Source organism: Podarcis raffonei, chromosome 15, assembly GCF_027172205.1.
Source record: "Podarcis raffonei isolate rPodRaf1 chromosome 15, rPodRaf1.pri, whole genome shotgun sequence".
Lineage (NCBI taxonomy): Eukaryota > Metazoa > Chordata > Lepidosauria > Squamata > Lacertidae > Podarcis > Podarcis raffonei.
The window spans coordinates 1,455,881-1,482,211 of NC_070616.1; the positions used below are offsets into that span (position 1 = coordinate 1,455,881).

Here is a 26,331-nt window from a genome sequence, read left to right on the forward strand (position 1 = left end):
CTTCGGCGATCAGCCTTCTTTATGGTCCAGCTCTCACTTCCATACATCACTACTGGGAAAACCATAGCTTTAACTATAAGGACCTTTGTTGGCAAGGTTATGTCTCTGCTTTTTAAGATGCTGTCTAGGTTTGTCACTGCTTTTCTCCCAAGAAGCAGGCGTCTTTTAATTTCGTGACTGCTGTCACCATCTGCAGTGATCATGGAGCCCAAGAAAGTAAAATCTCCCACGGCGTCCATTTCTTCCCCTTTTATTTGCCAGGAGGTGATGGGCCCAGTGGCCGTGATCTTAGTTTTTTTGATGTTGAGCTTCAGACCATATTTTGCGCTCTCCTCTTTCACCCTCATTAAAAGGTTCTTTAATTCCTCCTCACTTTCTGCCATCAAGGTTGTGTCATCTGCATATCTGAGGTTGAGAGTGGCAGTTACCCCAGGACAACTTTGTTATGTAGGGGGGGGGTCCCTCTTGCCCCCTTAAAGCCCCGGGAGCCCCCTCGCAAGCCGTTCCCTGAGACCCGCCAGCACTAGCTGCGAGGAGGAGCCACAGTCAAGACAGAGATCCCGTTACATAAAGAAGCCATATGTTGTCCGCGCTAATCCCAGGGTTGTGATCAACGCTAAAGACGTCAACATATCCCTCCTGAGACCGATGGCAACGCAACACCTGTGCTGTCCCCTCTCCAGGGGTGGGTGAATCTGTAGGATGTGGGGACCCGCTCTGTTGCCATGTCGGGGGCCAGCAACCCAGTGTGGCTTCTGAGGCAGGTCAGGTAAGCATTTAAAAGGACAGTCGACCCATTCGTAGCCAGTTTGCTCTCTGAAAAAGCATTGCACAGAATTTGGTTATGTCCAAACCACCCCTTTCATAGAACCATAGAATTGTGGGGTTGGAAGGGACCCCAAGGGTCATCTAGTCCAACCCCCTGCAATGGAGGAATCACAGCCAAAGCATCCCTGCGCTTCAGCCCAGCAATGCTCCTATAAACAGTCACGGCTTCCCCCAAAGGATTCTGGGAGCTGTGCATTAAGGGTGCTGAGCACTGTTAGAAGATGCCGCATTGCGTTACAGTTCCCAGAGCTGGAATTTCCCCTATTTTTTATTTGTTTCATAAAATTTATGCATTGCTTGATTGTTAAAGAAACCGATAACAAACATACCCTTAAATTAGTTTACAAAAAGAAAATCAATTTACAAGAATACTTTAAAATGCTGAAACTAAAACTCACCTCAGCTTTCTAAGCCCCTGGACAGCCTTGCCCAAACATGAATGTTTTTAGCAGGTGGCAAAAAGAGTGCAGGGAAGGGGCCCTGCTTGAGGTCAACAGGCAATAATCATGGTTTCTCCCAAAGGATTCTTGGAGCCGTGCTGTGTAAAGGGTGCCAAGAGTCTTTTGGAGACGCCGTGCAGCACTACAGTTCCCAGAGTGGTTTCTGAACCAATCTCCCATCACAGGGAACTCTGGGGATTGTAGCTCTGGCACTGGAGTGTGTCTCTGTCTCTCTGCGTGTGTCCGTACGACTCTCATCACCTTTAACAAACTACACTTCCCAGAATTCTTGGGGGAAGCCATGACTGTTCAAAGTAGGTGCTTTAAATGGATGGTGAGAATGTGGCCTTTAAGAGAGGGGGAAAGAGATGGGGAAGGATAGGCCAGGGTCCACAAATGCCACGCCCTGAATGAATGAAGCCGTTTTAGCCTCACAGCAGACCACTAGGCCACCTTGCCTAGCGTTACTTGGACTTAAGGTAGAAGGTCCCAGGTTCAGTCCCCCAAGAGCATCTTCAGGAAGGGCTGGGAAAGACTCCTGACCTGAAACCCTGGACAGCTGCTGCCAGTCAGTGCAGACAACACTGAGCTAAAGGGACCGAGGGTATGACTTAGTACACCTGGTCTTCAGGGTCTCAAACAGGAAGTCTTGTGGGATGTGAAACGCAAGAGCAGTCAAGTACAACATCCCTAGAGTGGACATAAAAGGGGATGTCTGGACCAGCCAGTCAGAACGTCCTGTTTCTCATGTCTGGAACAGACTTCCTCTGCATGTGATTAGAGGTGGGCGTGGCCTCATCTGTGCAGGTAGCAAAAGCATAGGACTGGCTGCCAGCCCTCTCTCTCTCTGACTACTTTTGTCGAAGAAGCAACATCTGCTTAGCGAAAGATGCTCTCTTGCCAAGAGAGGACAAAGGGACTGTCTCCTTATGAGATAGTTTCCAGGTGTATGTTACTTTTCTAAGCCAGGTCTGCCTTCTGGGATCCAATTGTGAACAGAATGTGAGTGAGTAAACTCTTTTTATACTTTTATAGAAGACTGTCGTGTCTTATCTTTTTATGAGGGACTAAAGGGGAATTACATTTAAAACATATTATAGAGGCTTTAGCGAGCCTGAGCAAACACTTCCACTGTGTCAGTTTAAAAAGGGGAATGTTACTTTGCTAAATTGTGGAACTTGTTAAGTTGGAAAGGCTATAATCAAACAATATATCCTCTCCTGCATCCCTGAACATTCCCACAAGTCTTCCCCCAGCCCTACCTGGAGATGCCCTTGAGAACTGAACTCGGGGCTTCTGTATACAAAGCGGGGGCTCTACCAAAGTGCTGTGGCTCTTCCCTCACAAATCAAGTGAGGCTCCAGTCCTCATGGTTCTGAACTCAAGGCTGATTGGAACAGGAACACAGAATGCTACCTTTCACCCTTGGTTCGTGCTGTGGGTTTTCTTCAGTTATGCAATAATATGTATGCATTTGTTGTTGTTGTTTAGTTGTGTCTGACTCTTCGTGACCCCCTGGACCAGCGCACGCCAGGCCCTCCTGTCTTCCACTGCCTCCCGCAGTTTGGTCAGACTCAGGCTGGTAGCTTCAAGAACACTGTCCCACCATCTTGTCCTCTGTCGTCCCCTTCTCCTTGTGCCCTCCATCTTTCCCAACATCAGGGTCTTTTCCAGGGAGTCTTCTCTTCTGATGAGGTGGCCAAAGTCTTGGAGCCTCAGCTTCAGGATCTGTCCTTCCAGTGAGCACTCAGGGCTGATTTCCTTCAGAACGGAGAGGTTTGATCTTCTTGCAGTCCATGGGACTCTCAAGAGTCTCCTCCAGCACCAGAATTCAAAAGCATCCATTCTTTGGCGATCAGCCTTCTTGATGGTCCAGCTCTCACTTCCATACATCACTACTGGGAAAACCATAGCTTTAACTATACAATATGTATGCAAACTTCAGAATATTTATTTGCCACATCCATCTAGCTCAGCACTATCCCTAACAAGAAAGTAAGATTCCAGTCCTCAGCAGACAACGGAGACACCCTCACCCAGTTTTCAGATATCTCCAGCCCAACCTGGAGGTGCCTGTGGGGCCTTCTGCATGCAAGGCAGGTGCTCCCCCTGCACCATGGAGCTCCTTCACAGGGAGGGGGGTCAGCAGTGAGAAAGAGCGGGGTGGATTTCGGAAGCTCACCGCAGCGAGAAGTGGAACAGAAAAGCTTTCTAAGCAAGTGGGGAGAGGTGGGCAGCGGGAGCTGGAGTACCTGCCAATGTGCTGGAGGAAATGAGCCTCCGCTCGCCCCCCCGCCCCCCTAGGATTCCAGCCTGCCTGACCTCTATTAACCAGGGTTAGCTTTGTTTCACTTGCCTGCCTCCGTGGGGAAGCTGCAGCACTGATGTCCTTGACTGCCCTCGCCAAGCAGAGCGAGGAAGGGAGGGAGGGAGGGATGTCCCTGGCCACATATGTGCAGAGACAAAAAGGCTTTAGCGATGGACAGAGGGGCAACGGGAGCAAGAGGCCAAAGAACGGCAGCCGCCGGTTCCAGATAAGGCGGGAGAGGGGGAATTGCATCCAGGTCTCCTTCTGGTATCAGAAATCCCCCAGTTCGCTCTTCCTCAAACAATGCATGAAATGAAACTCAGGTTATCCTCTGAGATTCGCACGGCTCCAGAGCTGAGCTGCGTTCATTATCCTGAAAGCAAAGCAAGGCTTCCAGGCCTCCTGTTCCATGGCTCCAAGTCAAAAATGGTAGAAAAATGTGTCTCTTAAGGATAACTGTACCTATGAATGCATCTGTCTTTCATCTATCTATCTATCTATCTATCTATCTATCTATCTATCTAATCTATCTAATCTATCTATCATCTGCCTGTCTGTCTATCATCTATCTATCATCTATATCTATCTATCATCTATCTCTATCTATCTATCTATCTATCTATCTATCTATCTATCTATCTATCTATCTATATCATCTATCTATCTATCTATCTATCTATCTATCTATATCTATCTAATCTATCATCTGCCTGTCTGTCTATCATCTATCTATCATCTATATCTATCTATCATCTATCTATCTATCTATCTATCTATCTATCTATCTATCTATCATCTATCTATCTATCATCTATCTATATCTATCTATCATCAATTTATCATCTATCATCTATCTATTATCTATCTATCTATCTATCATCTATCATCTATCATCTATCATCTATCATCTATCTATCTATCTATCTATCTATCTATCATCTATCTATCATCTATCTATCTCTATCTATCTATCTATCTATCATCTATCTATCTATCTATCTATCTATCTATCTATCTATCATCTATCTATCTATCATCTATCTATCTATCTATCTATCATCTATCTATTATCATTACAGTGTAACACACTGTTAAACTGTGGAACTCCCTCCCACAGGAGGCAGGGATGACCACCAATCTAGATGGCATTAAAGGACGATTGGACAAATTCATGGAAGAGGAGAGGGTGATCATTGGCTGTTAGCCAGGATAGCTCTGCTCTGCCTCCACAGCTGCTTCTGAATACCAGTTGCTGGAAGAAGGCACAGGAAGGGAGAGTGCTCTTGTGCCCAAATCCTGCTCAAATCATAGAATTGTAGAGTTGTAAGAGACCTTGAGGGTCATCTGGTCCAGCCCCTGCAATGCAGGAATCTCATCTAAAGTATGCATTGTGGGAATGTTCAGGGATGCAGGAGAGGATATATTGTTTGGTTATAGCCTTTCCAACTTGTGTTAACAAGTTCACAATTTAGCAGAGTAACATTCCCCTTTTTAAACTCAGCGGATGCTTTGCTCAGGCTTGCTAAAGCCACTATAATAACTGTGCTGGTATTTCCCCCTTATTCCCTCATAAAAGATAAGACACGACACAGTCTTCTATAAAAGTATAAAAAAGGTTTACTCACACATCATTCTGTTCACAATAGGATCCCAGAAGGCAGACTTAGCTTAGAAAAGTGACATACACCTGGAAACTATCTCATGAGGAGACAGTCCCTTTGTCCTCTCTTGGCTGGAGCCAAGAGAGCATCTTTGGCTAAGCAGATGTTGCTTCTTCGATGCATGTAGTCAAAGAGGGAGAGATGGCTTTCCTGCCCTGTGCTTTTGTCGTTACCTGCACAGGTGAGGCCACGCCCACTTCTAGTCACACGCAGAGGAAGTCTGTCCCAGCCCAGAAGGAAACAGGAAGTTTACTTGCTGGCTGGACAAACATTCCTCCCCATGTGTAAACATGTTCACTCTAGGAATGTTGTACTTGACTGCTCTTGTGTTTCACATCCCACATGCATGACAGGTGGCCATCCAACCTCTGCTTAAAAAACTCCAAGGAAGGAGAGTCCACCACCTTCCAAGGAAGTCTTTTCTACTGTTTAACAGCTCGTACTCTCAGAAAGTTCTTCCTAATGTTTAACAAGAATCTCCTTTCTGGCTGGCTGCTGTGAGAACAGGATGTTGGATTGATGGGCCACTGACCCGAAGCAGCAGATTACATATATTTGTGAAAATAACACACAGCAAGCAATTATGGCAGGGGAAATAGCTTGCAAAGTTGTCTCCACGAAATTAGCACAAAAATACTGATGAATTTTCACGAGGACTCTGGGCAGGGGGAGCGAGATGGGTTTGCAAATGGATGCAGAAATGCAGGGAATTTGTGTGAAGACTGGAAAAAAACAGGGAGCAGAGAGGAACCAAGATTTGTCCGAGATTAGTTAGAGAAGAGGGATCGTTCCCATAGTTTCAGCTTCTCTCCGAGTGGACAAGCTAAAATCTTGGCTTCTGCAACATCTTTGCAAGAGGCACCCAAGCAAACCAGTATTGGCATCCTGCCGGCTTTTTAGGAAGCACCTGTTTACCCAGGCATTCCCTTGATCTCCCGACCCAAGCCTCCTGTTTTAATTGCCGCGCTGTCTGATTGCCTGCTTCAATTACGCTCGTTTATTTCAGCGTTTTAGAAGGGATCATTTCGTTGTTGGGTTTTTCGCGACTCACCTTTTGATATTTCTGTACCTGCTTTGCACACCTTGCAAGCTGCTTCGGCAAGTATGTTGGAGTTAAGCAGTAAATAAATTCCATAATCACCTTCCGAACCTTCACGGGAGGCGGCCAACCAGAAGCACCAAAGGAAAACCAGTAACACTCCCACTCCTGCAGTTTCCAGCAACTGGGATTCAGAAACATTGTGGGGGCACAGCATAGCCAACCTGGCTAACATAGGTGCCAACTCCCAGGGGCCCTGGGTACCCGGCACCCACAAAATTACCCATTAAAGCGTTGGGCATCCACAAATTTCAGTGCCAGGGCCATGCACGCTGCATGGCACCCATGGCCCCAGGCACTCCTGCTGGCTAATAGGCAATGATAATAAATAATAATAATAATAATAATAATAATAATAATAATAATGCCCCCCAGACCCATACCTGCCCCTCCCCTCCTCTCAGAATCTCCTGCCTCCCTTGGTTTAATGGCAGAGCTGGTCCTCTAGCAACCTCTGGGAAGCTCATAATGAGATAATCCATTTTATCCTCCCTCTTCCTTGTTGTTTTTTTTTGGGGGGAGACCACACCCCTCCCCCGCTCCAAGCAGCTGCCCGTCAGAGCGCCACGCCACTCCTGTGCTCTCAAGGAGAAAGATGTAACACGCTCCCCAGATCCCCTTAGCGAGATTAATTACGAGGTGCCCGGCCCCAGCTAAAAATACAGATATCTCTGGAAAGCTGTAATTTTCCTGCACTCAGAGCAGAAAGAGAAACGCAGGCCTGCCGGCGCATCGCATTCCCTCGCCGCCTCTTCCACCGCCTCCACACAGAGAAAAACCTGCTTGCTGGGTTGCCAGGGCCGATTCCCCTCAGGCGCCAAAAGGGCCTCCTCAGACCAGCATCTGGTCTCCTCAGGTGATCTTCCGATCTGTCCCAGGTGAACACAGCGGCACACTGTGATGCGCCCCAATTCTGATGCTTGGGGTGGCGATCCGAACTCCTTGGCTGAAGCCCCCTTCTCAGCCTGCACATCACTAAGTTGCCTCTTATAGAAGCCCACTAAACAATGGACCCACAGCCTGGGGAAAAAAAGATGTATCTCTTTCTTGCTCTCAAAGACAAATTTATGCACCCACACAGCAAACTTCACTCTGGCAGCTACAAAAATGTGAGCTAGTCTGCAAAAAGTTTGAGGCGGCAGGTGGAATTTTATTTCATTTTATTGTATGTTTAGCTGTAGAGCAGGCAGCCCCCAACCTTCGGCCCTCCAGATGTTTTGGACTACAATTCCCATGATCCCTGATCACTGGTTCTGTTAGCTAGGGATCATGGGAGTTGTAGGCCAAAACATCTGGAGGGCCACAGGTTGGGGGTGCCTGGTGTAGAGGAACCAAAGGCATGGCTTGCCATTGTGGAAACACAAGATCCCGTGGACCTCCAATGAAGTTGAAGGGTGGAAGATTCAAGACAGATAAAAGGACACACACACCCCTTCATGCAGCGCACAGTTGGACTACGGAACTCTCTGCCACAGGAGGCAGTGATGGCCACTGAGCTACATGGCTTTAGAAGAGGGTTAGACAAATTCATGGTGGCTATTTATGGCTATTTGCCAGGATGGCTTTGCTCTGCCAGCAACTCTCTGGTCAAGAATCCTGTTCTCACAGTGGCCAACCAGAAAGCAGGATTTGAGTACAAGAGAAATCTCCCCTCCTATGGTGTCCAGCAGCTGGTATTCAGAAGCCTTCGTTACATATCTTTAGGCACAAGGTGAAAACATTTCAAGCTTTATGAGGAATGGTTGAAAGAGTTGGGGATGTTAACCTGGAAAACAGGAGACTACTGAGAGGATATATTTTGGAGCCTACATTGGCTCCCAGGACGTTTCCAAGCACAATTCAAAGTGTTGGTGCTGACCTTTAAAGCCCTAAACGGCATCAAAGGCCCAGCAGACCTGAAGGAATGTCTCCAGCCCCATCGTTCAGCCCAGACACTGAGGTCCAGTTCCGAGGGCATTCTGGCAGTTCCCTCCCTGCGAGAAGTGAGGTTACAGGGAACCAGGTAGAGGGCCTTCTCAGTGGTGGCGCCCTGTGGAATACCCTCCCACCAGTTGTCAAGGAAATAAACAACTATCTGACTTTTAGAAGACATCTGAAGGCAGCCCTGTTCAGGGAAGTTTTTTATGTCTAATATTTTACAATTTTTTATGTGCTGAAAGCCGCCCAGAGTGACTGGGGAAACCCAGCCAGATGGGCGGGGTATAAATAATAAGATTGTTATTATTATTATATGGTGGCCATCTTCAGATATCTCAAGGGCTGTCACATGGCCAATGGCTTCAAGTTAAAAGGAAGGAGATTGCGACTCAACATCAGGAAGAACTTTCTGACGACAAGAGTTGTTCAACAATGGAAGAGATTGTTGATCCGTCATGGTTGCTTCAACTGAGATTCCTGCATTGCAGGGGGTTGGACTAGATGACCCTGTGGTGTCCCTTCCCACTCTGCAGTTCTATGATTCAACCAGGCATTTGGCCGAATACCATTCCATGGCTTTTTAAATGTGTTTGTGGGAGGGGGTTTCACTGGCTGGTTTTTGTTTCATTATGTATTTAGTATTTTCATTTTGTATTTTTCTGTTGCAAAGCACCCTGGGATCTTCAGATGAAGTGTGGTATACAAATAATAATAATAATAATAATAATAATAATAATAATAATAATAGCTGCCTTCCACCATAGAGGCAGAACATAGGCATCCTGGCTAGTTGCCACAGATCGCCTTCTGCTCCGTGAAATGATTTGACTGCCTGCTGCAGCAACTGCTGGGACCGGGTGATTCCTAATGGCATTTCGCTTGCTTCTTTCATTTCCGATATTGGATTTTAATGTGCTACAATTTGCATTCCACGGGATTTCACACTGTAGGACAATAAAAGACAATGGAAGGAATCAAAGAAGCAATAAATATATATATATATTTTAACAAAATCAATGTAGATGTTTAACAAAGACCTCCCGAATGAAGCTCACAGGGCTATGGTGGTCCATGGGTCACACTTTGAGAGCCCCCATCCAAAGGTGATATAGGGGCTCTGTCACTGGGGTGCGGCCTTCAATCTGGGGGTGCTCTGACTCTTGAGGAGACGGCCTTCAAAGCCCCACTGCAGTTCCTCTGGCTGTATTCCTTCAGCTCTGAAAGAGGCTGCCCCACGGGGGCTTCCAAAGCCGCCAGGGTGTTTTAAATGGGCCGCAACAGCTTTTTCTGTCCGCTTTTATGAAACCCTGCTCGCTGTTTAATAGAACGTTTAGCTTCACAAGGGATCTGCTTGTACTTATTGCAGAAAGTTTAACAGCTCTCTCAAAGCACGTCCACCAGCAAGCTTTGCCTCTCCAGGTGGGGAGGGCAGAAGGGAAGGCAGAGCAATGTGAGCCATGGATTGGAAGGCTGTAAGGGACCCCCAGGGGTCATCCAGTCCAACCCGCTGCTGCAACGCAGGAATCGTGTCTCAAGAATCCCTGGCCCCTATTTCCCTCCCAGAGCTACAATTCCTGGAGCCGTTCTCAGCCATCATTCTCTGGGAACTCTGGGAAGGGGAGAGGGGGCTCCAAACAACTCTCAGCACCTTTGATAAACTACAGCTCCCAGAATTCTTTGGGGGAAAGCTGCTGAAAGTGATAATAATAGCTGCTGCTGAATAATAATAGCAGCTGCTGAAAATAATAATAATAATAATAATAATAATAATAATAATAATAATAATAATAATAATAATATATTTATACCCCACCCTCCCCGGCCAGAGCTGGGCTCAGGGTGACTAACACCAATAAAATTTCAGTAAAAACATAATAAGAAAAAAGAAAAAGAACAATTTAAAATACAGGTTAAAATGCAATTTAAAAAGCAGCCTCATTTTAAAAGTAGCGGATAGATTAAGACTATAAGGGAAGGGCAACATAAGGGTCAGACTGAGTCCAAACCAAAGGCCTGGCGGTCATCAAAGTGACTTTTAAGTGCTTGTTGTGAATGCTGCCCCTAGCAGGAGTCAGTAGGGAGGAGGAAGAGGAGGAGGAGAATAATATTAGAAATGAGTTGGCTCCGCCTTTCATTGGCTGTGGCTCCGCCCTCCCTTTCTGCCCCCCCCCCCCGCGCCTCCCCCCCCAAAAGCAGCCCCCTGCCAGCAAGATTTATCTCCCTCCATTCCAAGGCGCCCAAGAAGAGTTCAAGATGTGCGACACCAGTTTGGCTTTTAAAACACACACATACACGCGCGCGCACACACACACACACACACACACACACACACCCCACCTGCGATTTCGACACTTAGCGGTTCATGTTCCTTTCGCCTCCTGGCCCCAGGAGATGCCGGATGGCGCGCAGTTCTCCTCTGGCTCCATCCCAGGAGCCGGGAGTTTGCTAAAAGGTTAGCCCACCGTCCTCGCTCCCCCGAGGACGCGCTTCTGGTGCCCTGAGGCGTCCGCTGAGAGCCAGCTGCTCCACACACACACACAGAGAGAGAGAGAGAGAGAGAGAGAGAGAGAGAGAGAGAGAGAGAGAGAGAGAGAGAGAGAGAGAGAGAGACGAACAGAGCGCACCAAGCCCAGGAACTCCGAGGGAAAGAAAGCGCCAGCTGTCCGCCACGTGTGGCTTCCAAGACGCCCCCCTCTCCTCCCCATTACAGTGGTACCTCGGGTTACAGACGCTTCAGGTTACAGACTCCGCTAACCCAGAAATAGTACCTCGGGTTAAGAACTTTGCTTCAGGATGAGAACAGAAATCGTGCTCTGGCGGCGCGGCGGCACCAGGAGGCCCCATTAGCTAAAGTGGTGCTTCAGGTTAAGAACAGTTTCAAGTTAAGAACGGACCTCCGGAACGAATTAAGTACCTAACCCGAGGTACCACTGTATATGCAAAGCGGCTAAGACAGTACCAGCTAATTGCCCCAAAATGAACGCGGAGGCGGGTGAGGACTGAGTCAGGGGTTCGGGGCTGCCGGCACAACTCGCGCCAGGCTCGTCGTTAGTTTAGGAAGGTGCGAAGACGCCTTAGACGGAGTCAGACCGTCGGCTCCAGTCTTAGCCAGTGTCGGATTAAACCCTGCGGAGGCCCCTAGGCAATCGGAATCATATCGCGCCGCCCTCGCAAATTATCTCCTAATACGTTTGTTATTTTAGCAACCCACAATTTTAATAACCCACAATTTCCAAAATCAAACCAAAATTATTTTGATCTTTTGTGGAGCCCATAGGCAGTAATGCATTTAGCCCAGTGTTGTTGGCACTGACTGGCAGCAGCAGCCGCTCTCATGGGTTGCAGGCATTCCCAAAGGAGGTGAAATGGGGATTCAACCTGGGACCCCCCCCCCCGCATGAAAAGTAAGGACTCTACGCCTTCCCTAAGGTGCTTCCTTTCAATATAAAGTAAGACGCTGGTCCTCATGATTCTGAATTAAGTGCTGATTCAGAAGGGCATGTGGGAAGATGCTTGATACTGAGCCAGGCCATTGGTCCAGCTACTCTAGTAAACATGGCGCCCTCCAGATGTTTGGGCTCCGACTCCCATCCTTCACTGCCATTGGCTACATTGGCTAGGGCTGATGGGAGTTGGAGTCCAACAATATCAGCAGGCAACATGGGACTGTTCCTAGTCCCTGCCTGGATATTTGGTTCAATTTATCATTTTATTTTATGTAGGTCATTTTATTATTTTAAAAAATGCACCCAGAGTAAACCCTTTGAAAATAATGTGCCTGTTAGTCATGTTCATTATTTTCAAAGGGTCTCCTCTGAGTAGGGCTGGCACTGAACAGAAGAAGAGCCCAGATGGGTCAGGCCAGCATCCTGTGCTTACAGTTGGCCAACCAGCTGCCCCAAAGGGAAGCCCATAAAAGCCTGGGCACTAAAGCAAATCTCCCAACCTGTGGCTTCCAGGAACTGGGATTCAGATGTATGGCTGCCCATGGAGAGCCATTGTGGCTAACAGCCTTATCCTTCACGAATTTGTCTGGTCTTATGCTCAAGCTGGTAGCCATCTCTGCCTCCTGTGGCAGAGAGTTCCATAGTTTAACAATGTGCTCCTATTCCATGGTTGAATGAGCCACAACTTAACTATAGCTGCAACCCTAAGTCTCAAAGTGGTTTAGAATACTACATATCATACCAGGACTTAGCTGAGATTCCTGCATTGCAGTGGGGGTCGACTAGATGGTCTCTGGGGTACCCTCCAGTTCTATGATTCTATGGACCTGGGCGCACCTTCTGCATGCATATCAGATGTATGGGCGATTCCCAGAATTTGATGAACATCGACTGCTGCATCTTGCCTACAGCGGTTTTCCTAATTATGATTTAGATGAAGTAGTACCTGCATTTCGGGCCGACTTGGGCCTCCTGCCAATCATTTTCATTGGATCACCTCAATTTCTGGCATTTCTGAGTGAGTGAGAGAACAATCATTCATTCTCTCCCCAGTATCTTGCTTATGGATCAATCCTTGGGAGGGGGAGGAAAAAAAATCCATCCCAGCAAATATTTATGAAGTACGTACGTGTTCCTCCTTAAAATTCATGCCCAAGGCATTTCCCCGGAGGGACTGCGTTTTGTTGGAACACGTCCAACACTGGGTATCTATCTATTGGGAGCAAAGATCTCCATGATGGTTCCCAAGAGACATCCCGCGGCAAGGTTCTCAGGGCGTCCGGTTCTTAAGACCGGCCCTATCATTAGGCAGAGTGAGAATGCTGCCCCAGAGGCATCACTCCCGATAAATTACTCTGCGCCGGCACTTAACAACTGCTATGCTGGTCTGTTGTTATGGAGGAAACTGTTTCGTCAAGTAAGTTTCAATGGCCAGTCGTGGAACTGGACGCTGTATGCATGTGAACTCATGTGTGTGTGTGTGTCTGTGTGTGCACACCATTTTCTTCCTGGCCTCTGGTGGAAAAATGCCTTGAGCTGGCCCTGCAAGCAGAAATTGCTGGGCCCTGTGTATGCTGCTGCCCCGTGTGGGGAGCTGCTGAACTGCAGGCGGCAAACTATGGACTGGCTCGACCCACCCATGGCGACAATTGACTGCTTCTGGACAGGATGGAATACTGGAGGGCTTCCTGCTCCGGCTTGGCTGTGATCAGGTGACAAGGTCTTCCTGCAGCCTAGTGGCTCTGACTTAATCTTTGGCCCTGGCTGTTGGCAGGCAACTGTTTAAGAATTAGTGCCTGAGTTTAATTTTTTCCTCTTCCCTCCCTGTACCTTCTCCCTTGTGTATCGTGTTCTTTCAGACAGAGAGCCTGTGGGCAGAGGCTGCCTTGTTTTAACTGACTGTGTGTATGCCACTCTAGGAACCTTTTTGGCTGAAGAGTGGCCTACAGATACTCCAGAGAAACAAACAAAGCAGAGGTCTCAGTCATGCTAAGGCGTTCTCAGCTATCTCCCCCTACACAGATTCACAGAAGCCTCTGCAGGTGATTTCTGTAATATATCTATTTATTTGCTGTGTTTTTATATATCTTTTCTGCCAAGGTGCTTTACAATTTTAAAAATACATATGTAAAATTAGTCCGAGCAGGAAAAGGAGACAGTAGAAAAGGAGACATTCCAAAATTGAGCAAACCCTGATGGCTCTGCCTGCATCTCTCCCTGAGGGAATTAAGCTTCCCTCCTCATGGAAACAGAGAAATCTGTTGCTGGTGCAGCCAGTGAGACCATTAGAATAGAGCCTGGCTGCTGGATCAGACCAAAGGGGGCCCATCTAGCATCCTGTTACCACAGTGGCCAACAAAATATCCAGTTTGGGAAGCCCACAAGCAGGACTTGAGCACAACATCAACTCTCCAGCTGTTCCCCACCATCTGGTATTTTGGGGTAGGCTGCCCCTGAGCATGGAGGTTCTGCTACCCCAGCAGACCTCCATAAGAAGAGCCCTGGTGGATCAGGCTGAAGTCCTCTCTAGCCCAACGTCCTGTTCCCACAGTGGCCAGCTAGATTCCCATGATGCAAAGCCAGCAAGCATGACCTGAGCACAACAGCATCATACTCTCCACTTGTTATTTTCAGAAGCTGGAACCCAAAGGCAGGTTGCCTTTGAATTCTTTATCAGCAGGGACCATCAAAAATGGGATGGCCAGGTAGCTGATGGTATACTTACCTTAGGAATTGTCCGCAGACATGCCTAACCTAACAAACACTATCCCAGGGGGCACCCTTTGGTGCTGGGGCACTATTAAGGTTTTCCCTTGGCACTCATGAACCCTCATATTAACATGAGAAGGGCCTGCTGGATCAGGCCAAGGCTCCATTACTGCCTTCTGACAGTTGGGTGTGTGTGTCTGTCCCTTTGTGCCTCTCTCAGAGCCGCTGGATTCTGAGCGCACACCTGATTTAATTGTAGATCAAAAAAAGGAAGTAAGCAAAATTAGCCCCAGCCAGCACAGGCCTCTGGACGCCCCACAAAACCAAGCCCTTCTCCTTCTGCTCTTGCAAAAGACAGGGGGGAGGGGGGTCATGCCCACCAGCGGGCAAAGCCCCCAAGCAAAGCTCACATGAGGATTAACACCTTCCCCAGAGTCCCCCTTCCCCTGCGGAAAAGGATAGCTGACGGATCTCTGGCTAAATCAGGCATGTGGTGTGACTAGCCCCAGGAAGGGAAGTTAATATCGGAGTGATTCGCTAGGATCAAACCGGGGATTTGTTACAAATCTGAAAGTCTGATTTCTCCCAACCGGCAATCCGTCTGTCCATCCTCAATTAATAGCCAAGAAGGGAGATCAAGGCCTGAAGCAGCAGTTAAGCCGAGAGGCTTTCCCAATTTGGCACGGGCTCAGGAACTCAGCCTCGCTGCCAGGATGCTGCCTGCCTCTTCAAACCGGGCCAGCAAAGAGGGGGAGAGGTGTATGTTCAGTGGCACCTGCGGGTGACTGAGGACCAAGGACCTTAAGGCCAAGACCTTGTCACGGCTTTGCTGTCATTACAAAAGATGAGGGGGCAGGCAGAGGGGAGGGGAGAAAGATTCAGAAAGCAGCCAGGCAGCTCTCAGGGAACCAGGCCTGTGAAGCAGCTAAGGGCTCATCGAATCATAGAATTATATAGTGGGAAGGGACCCCCAAAGTCAACCCCCTTCGAAGCAGAAATCGTAGCTAAAGAATCCCTGACAGCCTCTGTTTTAAAAAAAACCAATGAAAAGAGGTACCAGTTCCTCTCCTCTCTTTCTGGGGAAGAAGGCAAAAAGGTCAAAGGCATTTTTCTTTTTAAGTGATCACATGATGATATTTCAGTCACAGGAGAGAGAGAGAGCCCAGTTGTCAAGAGCATAAACTGATCATGAAATAAACTGGCCATCTTCAACCTGGTGCCCTCCAGATGTTCTGGACTGCCACTCCTTTGGCCAAGAAAAGCTCAACAACTTTTGTGTCTGGATTTTCACTTTTTGAAATATGGCAACCCTACCATAGCTAAGGGGACGCGGGTGGCACTGTGGGTTAAACCACAGAGCCTAGGACTTGATGACCAGAAGGTTGGCGGTTCAGATCCCCGCGACGGGGAGAGCTCCCATTGCTCGGTCCCTGCTCCTGCCAACCTAGCAGTTCAAAAGCACATCAAAGTGCAAGTAGATAAATAGGTACCGCTCCGACGGGAAGGTAAAGGGCGTTTCCGTGCGCTGCTCTGGTTCGCCAGAAGCGGCTTAGTCATGCTGGCCACATGACCCGGAAGCTGTACGCTGGCTCCCTTGGCCAGTAAAGCGAGATGAGCGCCGCAACCCCAGAGTCGGCCACGACTGGACCTAATGTTCAGGGGTCCCTTTATGTTTACCTTTACCATAACTAAACTATGGAACTCCCTCCCACAGGAAGCAGTGATGATCACCAATCAGGATGGCTTTAAAAGAGGATCGAACGAATTCAGGGAGGAGAAGAGGGCTGCTCTCTGTCTCCATGGTCAGAAGCAGCAATGCTTATGAATGCTGGTTGTTTGAAACTGCAGGAGCGGAGAGGGGGCTCTTGTGCCGGATCCTGCCTGCAGGTTTCCCACAATGGGCATCTGGTGGGCCACTACGAGAACAGGATGCTGGAGTAGATGGCGCAGCCTCTTATATTCTTATGCAATCTGCTTTGGCATGGAAGGTTGACGAGGCCCTCATCAGTGGTGGACTTTGGGCTTTCAAATTTCAGCAGAGCCCTGTGCAATGTCCAAATTTGGTGCCCTCTGTGGCTCCCTCTCATCTTGGTGCCTAATAATAATAATAATACTACTACATTATTTATACCCCGCCCATCTGGCTGGGTTTCCCCAGCCACGCTGGGCGGCTTCCAACAAAATATTAAAATACCGTAATGCATCAAACATTAAAAGCTTCCCTAAACAGGGCTGCCTTCAGATGTCTTCTAAAAGCCTGGTAGTTGTTTATCACTTTGACATCTGGTGGGAGGGCGTTCCACAGGGCAGGTGCCACCACCAAGAAGGCCCTCTGCCTGGTTCCCTGTAACTTGGCTTCTCGCAGTGAGGGAACCACCAGAAGGCTCTTGGAGCTGGACCTCAGTGTCCAGGTAGAATGATGGGGGTGGAGACACTCCTTCAGGTATACTGGATAGTGTAGGTGAAGTGGTCCCACTCCCCTAAATCTGCCTCTGCCCTTCCGCCTTCACACAAATAGAATGACTTGTTTGGCCCTGTCTCCTAAGGTGAGGTCCCTTTTTCCATCTGAGAGTCCTCCCCCTGCAACACACACACACGCCCACCTTGCTCCATCTTCCTAAACTCCAAGGTCCATCTGGACTTTGATTTCTTTGGAAGACACTGGTGAGGAACTACTTGAGATCACTCTGCCTGCACTGGTCTCTCTTCAAGACCCTTGACCCACCCCTGTCCCCAGGCACACAGTTCAGGGGCCCCCAAACCGGGCTTCTCCCTCATTTCCATTGCATCCTTGGTGTGGCGGTGAACCTATACGACTTCATTGTCTGCGATTACAAAACCAGGATTACATCCTTAATGCAGAGCCCCTAGGTGCAACGTTGTGTATTTTTCAGAAACTGCGCAGGTTCTCAAAGCTCACCCAGCCTTAGAAGTCAAGTTTCCACCTTGGACGGGCCAACAAGATTCCTAAGACAACACCCCCAAACCTTGTATTAAAATCCTGGGGGGGAACCATGCAGCTGTGTGTTTACCAAAAGGATGTCGTTTGGGAAGGGTGGCGAGTGCGGATCATCCACTCCCTGACTACACAGGAGAGCATCTGTCTATACAGACCTGGTTACCATGACATACAGTTATATATATGTGTGTGTGTGTGTAATATGGAATAATGATTACAGCGAATGTCCTTACAATAGGCCACTTTCCCTTGATTTCAATCTCGGTTGCACCCAGAAGCAGGGCCTTTCATGTGTGGTGCAGAGCTTTTTCACCCCCTGCCTTAAAATGGCATCTCAGCATCCTTTTGAAAAATTGCACTTCAAAATGCACAAGAGCAAATATAAATCAGGGACAAGGGGAGTTGTTAACTTATTGTTACAATCAAGGTATTGTGCCTCTTCTCTCGGTTGTGACACAGGGAGACAGATGGGAGGGTGTGTGTGTGCATTAACGATTCGTCCATTATTTGGAATAAATCCAAGGGAACAATTTAAAACAAAAAATTCAAAAGGCTTCACATTTATTCATGGAGCAATCCTAACCGCAGGGCAGTGTGTGCATGCATACATACATGCGTGTGAGAGAGAGATAGAGCCATCAACCCAACTTTGGAAATACTTTAACAAAGGATATAAGTCCAATTTGACTTTTTGTTGTTGACGGTGACAACACCCACCTCCCCGCAACCCAGTTTTAAAAGTCCTGGAATCGATTCAGGACTTTTCAGCTGAGGTTAGATGGCTATCTGTCATGGAAAAATTAGTTGAGATTCCTGCATTGCAGGGGGTTGGACTAGATGACCCTCGGGGTCCCTTCCGGCTCCACAATTCAATGATTCTATGAAGGGGACACCTTGTCCTCAGTACCTGAAACAGCACAATCCTCTATAAGCCCCGCTGAGAGGGGAGAGGCAGGAAACCGGATCACAGCCTTGGCAGTTCAGAATCTCTTGGAGGGGAAGAAGAGGTGTCGAAAGGGACTGTGTCCCTGTAAATGGCGCACTGCCCCACTTTCGCAAGACCCCTTACAAATCCCCCTAGTAAGTCTGAGAACACAGACCTTCCTTTTAAACATTTATTTTTAAAAGAAATGGGGATCAGGCATTCTCCCCAAGCTGTTTCTGCTATTTTCATGCATAAAATATTTTTGATATCTGTGCATGTTTTTCACTGCTTTAAAGATAAGTAAATAAAAAAAATTGTCCGGAGTTTATCGGCGGCACCTAGGTCCCTGTCAAATAGCAAACACTCGAAAGTTGCTTTGTAGAGCCTTGAATAAAAGGCAGTCTAATTACGCAAACAGAGAACCCACCAGATGACTATGTTCTCTAAGTAAAAACACACTCAGAAATTAAGAATCATAAATAATATCCCTTGGGACAGGGATGCCCCCCCTATCAGTGGAGTGTTGCTCTAACCATTCAGTGCTTCAGGATCCCCTAAGGCAACCCCCCCTTTCCTTACAGATGAGCTAAATTAACCCCAGGGGAGCAAGTGGGCGCTTAGCCCTGCTTGATCTGGGATTAAAAACAGGTTCAGACCTTGGCAGGTCCAGGGGAGACTGTGCAGACAGGAGTACGATTAAAGGACAGAGGTCAGGTTGACCCACTTTAAGAAGCCTGGCGGGTCCCTGGGGGTATCTCAAGAGAGGGGCTGGCAGATTCTAGAAGGCTTCCTTTTTGGGGAACCTTCTCTCCTCCTCTCCTAAAAAAAAAAGTATTGGCGAGAGGAACTTGGAGAAGTTTCATACGAGGAGCGTCTCTGGATGATTATTATTATTTTAAATCCAATCCAGGAGAATCAAAACGGCCGTATGGGCTGAGGTTGCGGGGGCCGCTGGCTGGGGAAGGGGGCTGAGTTGCCCGAGGCGCCTTGCGAGACCCTCATTTGCAACACAGAGCAGCCTCCTGTAACCTAATTATATCAGCCGCTGGGCTCTTTTCCTCCTCGCCTGCGCGTACAGATTTGGGGTGTGTGTCAATTCTTCTCCGAGGGGCTCGAACACGATTGTACGCTGTTTCCCCCTTGTTTTCCTCGCTCCGTCAAATAATAACATTCTCCCCCCCCCTTTAAAACAACAACAAGATTAGCACGCACGGTGGGGTAATTACAAAGGGAACCCCCGAAGCTATTGGCTCGCAATCTGCTAAGAAAAATAAAACGGGCGGGGGGACGACAAGAGAAGAGGAGGCGAGATGAACAGGGGGTATTAAGAACGCAATTTATAGCGAAGCGGGTTTGGGGGAGTGAGGCTTGGATGCTAGGCAAAGCACTTTGTTATTTCCCCACAGTCAGTCCCCCCGCCCCCAAATCTCACATCCCTAATAATGGAGGGGGCTTGCCTACCACCCCCAACCCGAAGCGATCGCCTACCTTGCGCCCGGACCCCGAGGAGGGCTGCTAAGAGGAGACAGGTCGCTGGAGCCGGAGACCCCTTCATCGCCCGTCCAGGGGGGCTTCACGGGCGGAGAGGCGGAGAGGCTTCCACCGCGCCCCCAAGCAAGCGCTTTGGGGTTCTCCCCTCCAGGGCTGGCCGGCCGGCCGGGCTGCTGTCCCCCTTCGGCGATCTGCTCGGTCGAGGCTGGGACTTCTCCTCTTCCTCCTCCTCCTCCTCCTCTAGACATCCGAGCTCCGCGACCAGCCCCGAAGCTGCCGGCTCCGCGCGATGTACAGCCGGCGAGCGAGCGAGCGAGTGAGCAAGCGAGCGCCGCTTTCAGCACGGCGGACAGCGCCCAGCAGCGCCGGCGCCGGGGATCGCCGCCCGCCGGGTGCTGAAGGACAGCTCCTTACCGTAACGCTCCGAGTACGGCGACGCCGCAAATCCTGGAGAGCGAATCGCCTTGACTAACATCGGCCTAGCCTCGGGGGAGGGGAGCCCACCGCTTTCAGTGGGGGTGGGGGGCCAGGAAGAAAGAAACGCAACCTCCTCCCTCTCTCTTTCTCCCTTCCTCCTTGCCTGGAGGGTGGGATTCTAGCGAGCAAAGCAGTCTCCCAAGTTCTGGAAGGAGAGAGCGTTCAATCCCTTCCTATCTTCCACTAATCTTTTTTTTTGTCGGTTGAGATCCCCTCTGGAGAGTTTCTATTCCCCGCCTACCTCCCCCCTCCAAAAAAAATCCCCGCACAGGTGGAAAATGGGCTATCAAAGTAGGAGTGGGGGTTCTAAGCTCAGAAAGAGCGTGTTGAGGTAGGGAAAGGGGGTTCTTAGTCAAGGAAGGACTTCAACAGAGTGTGCCCTTTTCTGATGCCTGCTCCCACGAACCCCTTTTCCTCTTTCTTTCTCTCTCTCTCTCCACCCATCTCCCCTCCCTATCAACCCATCATCACCCCTCAAAAATGCTGATCTAAATACTCCCATCTACTTGCTCGGCGTTTTCAAATTCACGGGATAATGAAGATGGCTTTTGAGCATACAAAGGACAATAAATTATTACTTTGTGCTCAATAAATGCCAAGGCTGCAGGCAGCTGCATCAGCAGCAAACTGTGCTCACAGGAGAAGTGGGGAGGGGGTGTGGGGAGGGGGGAGAAGGAGAGGGAGTGAGAGAAAGAACTTAATTATCATTATATTATATAGTTAAAAGCCAATGGCATTTTGAGCCAAGCTCTGCAGAACAACCAGAGGCGGATGTGGAGGGAAATATCACCCCCTGCAAAAAAAAAAACCCCAGCCCACTTCTGCCAGTCAGCTCAAACCCTGGCCACCCAGGGGATTGATAAAGTGCCCCCACCAATTGGCTCATGAATTTATGTCCTCTGGGCTTAGAGTAACTTGATCGGTCTGGACTCAGATGAGATGGATGGCTAAATCCCCACTGTGCTAAATCTCTGTTTGGGCCAGGCCTGGCACAGAAACTCTCCTGCTGCTGCTGTCGACAAAAGCCATCATAAGAATGCAGGGAGAGCCCTGCTGGATCAGGCCAATGGCTCACCTAGTCCAGGATCCTGTTCTCACAGTGGCCAACCAGATGCCCAATGTGGGAAACCCATGAGGGGGACCTGAGCACATCTCTCACCTTGTGGTTTCCAACCATTGGTAATGGCAAGCATTGCTGCCTCCAGGAGTGGAGGGGAGAACATAGTCATAATGGCTCATAACCAATGGCAGCCTTCTCCTCCAGGATTTTCTGCAACCCTCTTTTGAAGCTTTCTGGGTTAGTGGCCATCACTGCCTCCTGTGGGACAGAGCTCCACAGTTTAACTACCGTATTATTTGATCTACAAGACGCACCAGACCACAAGACGCACCTAGTTTTTGGAGGAAGAAAACAAGAAAAAAATATTCTGAATCTCAGAAGCCAGAACAGCAAGAGGGATCGCTGTGCAGTGAAAGCAGCAATCCCTCTTGCTGTTCTGGCTTCTGGGATAGCCGCGCAGCCTGCATTCGCTCCATAAGACGCACACACATTTCCCCTTACTTTTTAGAAGGGAAAAAGTGAGTCTTATAGAGCAAAAAATGCAGTAAGTGCTGCATCAAGAAGGACTTGCTTTTATCTCTTCTAAATCTTCCAACATCCAGATTCACTGGATCTCCACAAGTTCTACTGCTGTGGGACAGAGAGGAAAACTTCCCTCTCTCCACTTTCTCTATGCCACACATCATTTCTGTCACGGTGCCTCTTGCTCACTTTTTCTCTAAAGTCCCAAATGCTGCAACCTTTCTTCACAGGGGAGTCGCTCCATCCCCTTGATCATTTTGGCTGCCCTTTTCTGAACCTTTCCCAGGTCTTCAATATCCTTTTTGAGGCAAGGTGACCAGGACTGTCCACAATACATTGGAGGGAACATATATTGGAGGGAGGGAACATTGTGTCCCCCACACTGGAGGAGCCAGTGTGGTGTAGTGGTTAAGAGTGGTGGACTCGTAATCTGGGGAACCGGGTTCGCATCCCCGCTCCTCCACATGCAGCTGCTGGGTGACCTTGGGCTAGTCACACTTCTCTGAAGTCTCTCAGCCCCACTCACCTCACAGAGTGTTTGTTGTGGGGGAGGAAGGGAAAGGAGAATGTTAGCCGCTTTGAGACTCCTTCGGGGAGTGAAAAAGTGGGATATCAAATCCAAACTCTTCTCTTCTTCTAGATAAGATGTGGTGCAGAACCCCAGGCCTGTGGGCCAGTTGAGGTTCTCCTGGCCTCTGAATCCAGTCCTTAGGAGACCGTCCCAATCTGGCCACACCTCCCACTCTGGCCACGCCCCTCACCAGACCTGCTCTGCCCACTCCTCAAGTGCTGTGACCTGGCTGGAATGCGTCCTTGAACTGCAATAACGTTCCCCACTAGCCCAGATGAGGAATGAACAGATATATTGAATGGCTTTTGAAGAGGATTAGCGTCAGCTTGGCCCCTGTGGTTGGAGGCAGAATGCTTCTCCTCTGGCTAAAAGGCTCCTCAGGCAAAGTGCGGGGCTAAATTATTATTATTATTATTATTATTATTATTATTATTATTATTTATTGAATTTATATAGGGCCCTGTACCCAGAGGTCTCAAGGGATGCGGGTGGCGCTGTGAGTTAAACCACAGAGCCTAGGACTTGCCGATCAGAAGGTCGGCAGTTCAAATCCCCCCGACCAGGTGAGCTCCCATTGCCCTGTCCCAGCTCCTGCCCACCTATCAGTTCGAAAGCACGTCAAAGTGCAAGTAGATAAATAGGTACCGCTCCGGCAGGAAGGTAAACGGAGTTTCTGTGCGCTGCTCTGGTTCGCCAGAAGCGGCTTAGTCCTGCTGGCCCCATGACCCGGAAGCTGTACACCGGCTCCTTCGGCCAATAAAGCGAGATGAGCGCCGCAACCCCAGAGTCGGTCACGACTGGACCTCATGGTCAGGGGTCCCTTTACTTTTACCTTTACCCAGAGGTCTCAGGGCATTTCATAGAATAAAATCAAAATATAAAACCACAGAATACATAATCAAAATAAAAGCAACAACCCAATAACCCCCCCAACCCCACATTTTAAAAGGGCATAGGATGTCAAAGGCCTGGTTAAAAAGGAACATTTTTACCTTGCGCCTAAAGATGTATAATAAAGGCGCCAGGCAAACTTCCCTGGAGAGAACATTCCACAGATGGGGAGCCACTGCAGAGAAGGCCCTGTTCTCGTGTTGCCACCCTCTGGGCCTCTCAAGGAGGCACACAAGGAAGTGTGATTAATTTTACATGAATTTATATGCAAATATACTCAAAGTCCCATTGTCTCTCAGCCTCACACAAATTTGCTAATTCCTAAAATAACCCTTGTCTCTGTGTTGGCTTTCACAGATGTAACAAAAGAAAAGAGAGGGAGAAACTACCCTGGATAAATACAAAAAAGGGGTTCAGAACATAAAGAATTTAGTTTACAAGCTTATAAATTGTAGTTAAGTACTTTATCTGCTTATGGCACCCACAGGTGCTGGAAAGCACAGGAGGGGAGGGAGGGTGCTCAGGTCCTGCTCACGAGAGTCCCATGAGAACAGGATTCTGACTTACATGGGCCATTGGCCTGATCCCGCAGGCTCTTCCTATATTGGACTATGACCTGAGAGATCAGGGTCTGAATCCCCACTGAGCCACAAAACTCCACTGGGTGACCTTGGGCCAGTCGCTGCCTCTCAGCCTGTCCTACCTCACAGGGTTGGTGTGAGGACAGAATGGGCAGGAGGACCACATACACCACCCTCAAGCTCCTTGAAGCAGGAGGTGGTATATAAATGTAGCAACAACAAAAAAGGTATTCTTACGTCTGTGTGCGTATATAGAATCCTCTAACTTTTACAGAGTTGAAATTCGGCCCATTGTACAAAGTGAGGAGTTCCAACCTTTGCCCCTCCCACTTTTCCTCTGCCCCGCCCACTTTCCTATGCCCCGCCCACTTTTTGCACACGGCCCCTGGAAAGCTGCCCTTTAGGAACTGTGACCACTGGGCTGGGAAAAGGTTCTTTGCCCTCTGCTACCTAAAGAGGACCATAAAGAAGGCTGATCGCCGAAGAATTGATGCTTTTGAATTCTGGTGCTGGAGGAGACTCTTGAGAATCCCATGGACTGCAAGAAGATCAAACGTATCCATTCTGAAGGAAATCAGCCCTGAGTGCTCACTGGAAGGACAGATCCTGAAGCTGAGACTCCAAGACTTTGGCCACCTCATGAGAAGAGAAGACTCCCTGGAAAAGACCCTGATGTTGGGAAAGATTGAGGGCACAAGGAGAAGGGGACGACGGAGGACGAGATGGTTGGACAGTGTTCTTGAAGCTACCAGCATGAGTTTGACCAAACTGCGGGAGGCAGTGGAAGACAGGAGTGCCTGGCGTGCTCTGGTCCAGGGGATCACGAAGAGTCAGACATGACTAAACAAGAACAACCTAAAGATGTCCTGCGTTAACCCAGACCCATAGAATTCTCCTGCCCTAAAATTCTGCTTGCCCCACTTCCTGAACCTCAGGCGTCTTTCCTGTCGCTTTCCAGGGCAAGAGAATCTTTATTGACTATATCTTGAATCCCGCCGTATTTCTTGGCCTGACATGCTTCTGGGGCAGATATCATGCGCAATTAAATCCAAGCGGCGATCCTTTTTATTTAATACACTTAATGGATTGCAACATATCTCAGCTTCCAGAAGTCTGCTCCTGTGCCCTGACTGGTTTTTTTTAACCTTTTTTTATTTAAAAAAAATTGCTTTAAATTGAATTTTAACCTCCTACCGAGGCTGAGAGATTTGATGTAAGCATGGAGACTTTTCTCCGAGCAGGCAGATGGCATTTGGAAAGATCTCGCAGAGAAATTGCTGCAAGCTGATTTCTGGACATTTATTTTGATGTTGGGGATGTGTGTGTGCGTGTATGTTTGTTTGTGTGTGTCGGGTGTTGTTGTTGGGGAGAGGTGGAATTTAGCTGTTTATTTTAAAATATACATTAATCAAAATCCAAATGGGCTTCCTTCCACTCCCCCCCCCCCACCTTGGCTGTTCTTAGGAATGAGGAAGAGAAATTGACATGGGGAGTTACTGCTTCTGAAATGTTAATTTTGGCTGCATGGATGCAGTAGGGCCGCTTGTCCAAATCTGCCCAAAGAGGTTTGAATTTACAGAAGCAGCCGAGCCAGAGGGATAGAGGGACGGTCAGCAAATTCATAGTTGCTGATGCTGGGGATTTTAATCTGGACACCACCAGAGACTGAAGCTGGCAACGATGACACACGTACGTACGTACGCACGTGCTGTGTCCCAGCCCCACCAGGAGATGCTGTCAGGGACTGAACCTGGGTCCTTCAGTGTGCAAGGCAGATTGCTCTACCAGAACACAGCCACCATTCCTTCACACTGGTTCCTGGCATTTGTCGGAAGCTGAGCCAACGCGAGGTTTCATGCTGCCTGTTATTTGCACATTGCTTACTTCCTTCTGTGTGCCACCTGAGGGCTCTGAGGCTGCAGTGCACACAGCCCAGGATATTATATTATTATTATTATTATTATTATTATTATTATTATTATTATTAATTGTGTTTATATACCGGCCTATACTGGGAGGTCTCAGGGTGGTTCACAGAAAAGATCAACATAAAAACCACAATATATATAATCAAAATAAAAACAACAACCCAATAACACCCCCCCAAAAGAGCCACATTTTAAAAGGGCATAGGATAGCTTTGAACACATTAAGTTGCCTTGTGGTAAGTCAGACTCCTGCTCTTCCTAACCATTCTTGTTTTTCAAGAGCATAAGAAGAGCCTGTTGGATCAGGCCCAAGGCCCATCCAGTCCAGCACTCTGTTCTCACAGTGGCCGACCAGAGGCCCCACCGTGAAACCCGCAATCAGGATTCGAGCACCAGAGCCCTCTCCCCTCCTGTGGTTTCCAGCGACTGGCATTCAGAAGCATAGCTGCCCCCAACCATGAAGGCAGAGAGGGCCACTGTGGATAGTAGACATTGACTGCCGTCTCCTCCATGAAACT

At 48.6% G+C, this 26,331-nt stretch overlaps 1 protein-coding gene across 2 annotated transcripts in view; it reads right to left on the minus strand.

The window, feature by feature from the left end:
* The window catches only part of SEZ6 (seizure related 6 homolog), a 110,623-nt gene extending 89,973 nt beyond the window's left edge, over positions 1–20,650 (minus strand). For both annotated transcript variants that reach the window (XM_053367613.1, XM_053367612.1), the window contains exon 1: positions 19,781–20,650. In XM_053367613.1, the coding sequence (XP_053223588.1) occupies positions 19,781–19,847 (67 nt within the window). In that variant the 5' untranslated portion in view covers positions 19,848–20,650. The remainder of the gene's footprint in view (positions 1–19,780) is intronic.
* Between the last annotated feature and the right edge of the window lie 5,681 nt (positions 20,651–26,331).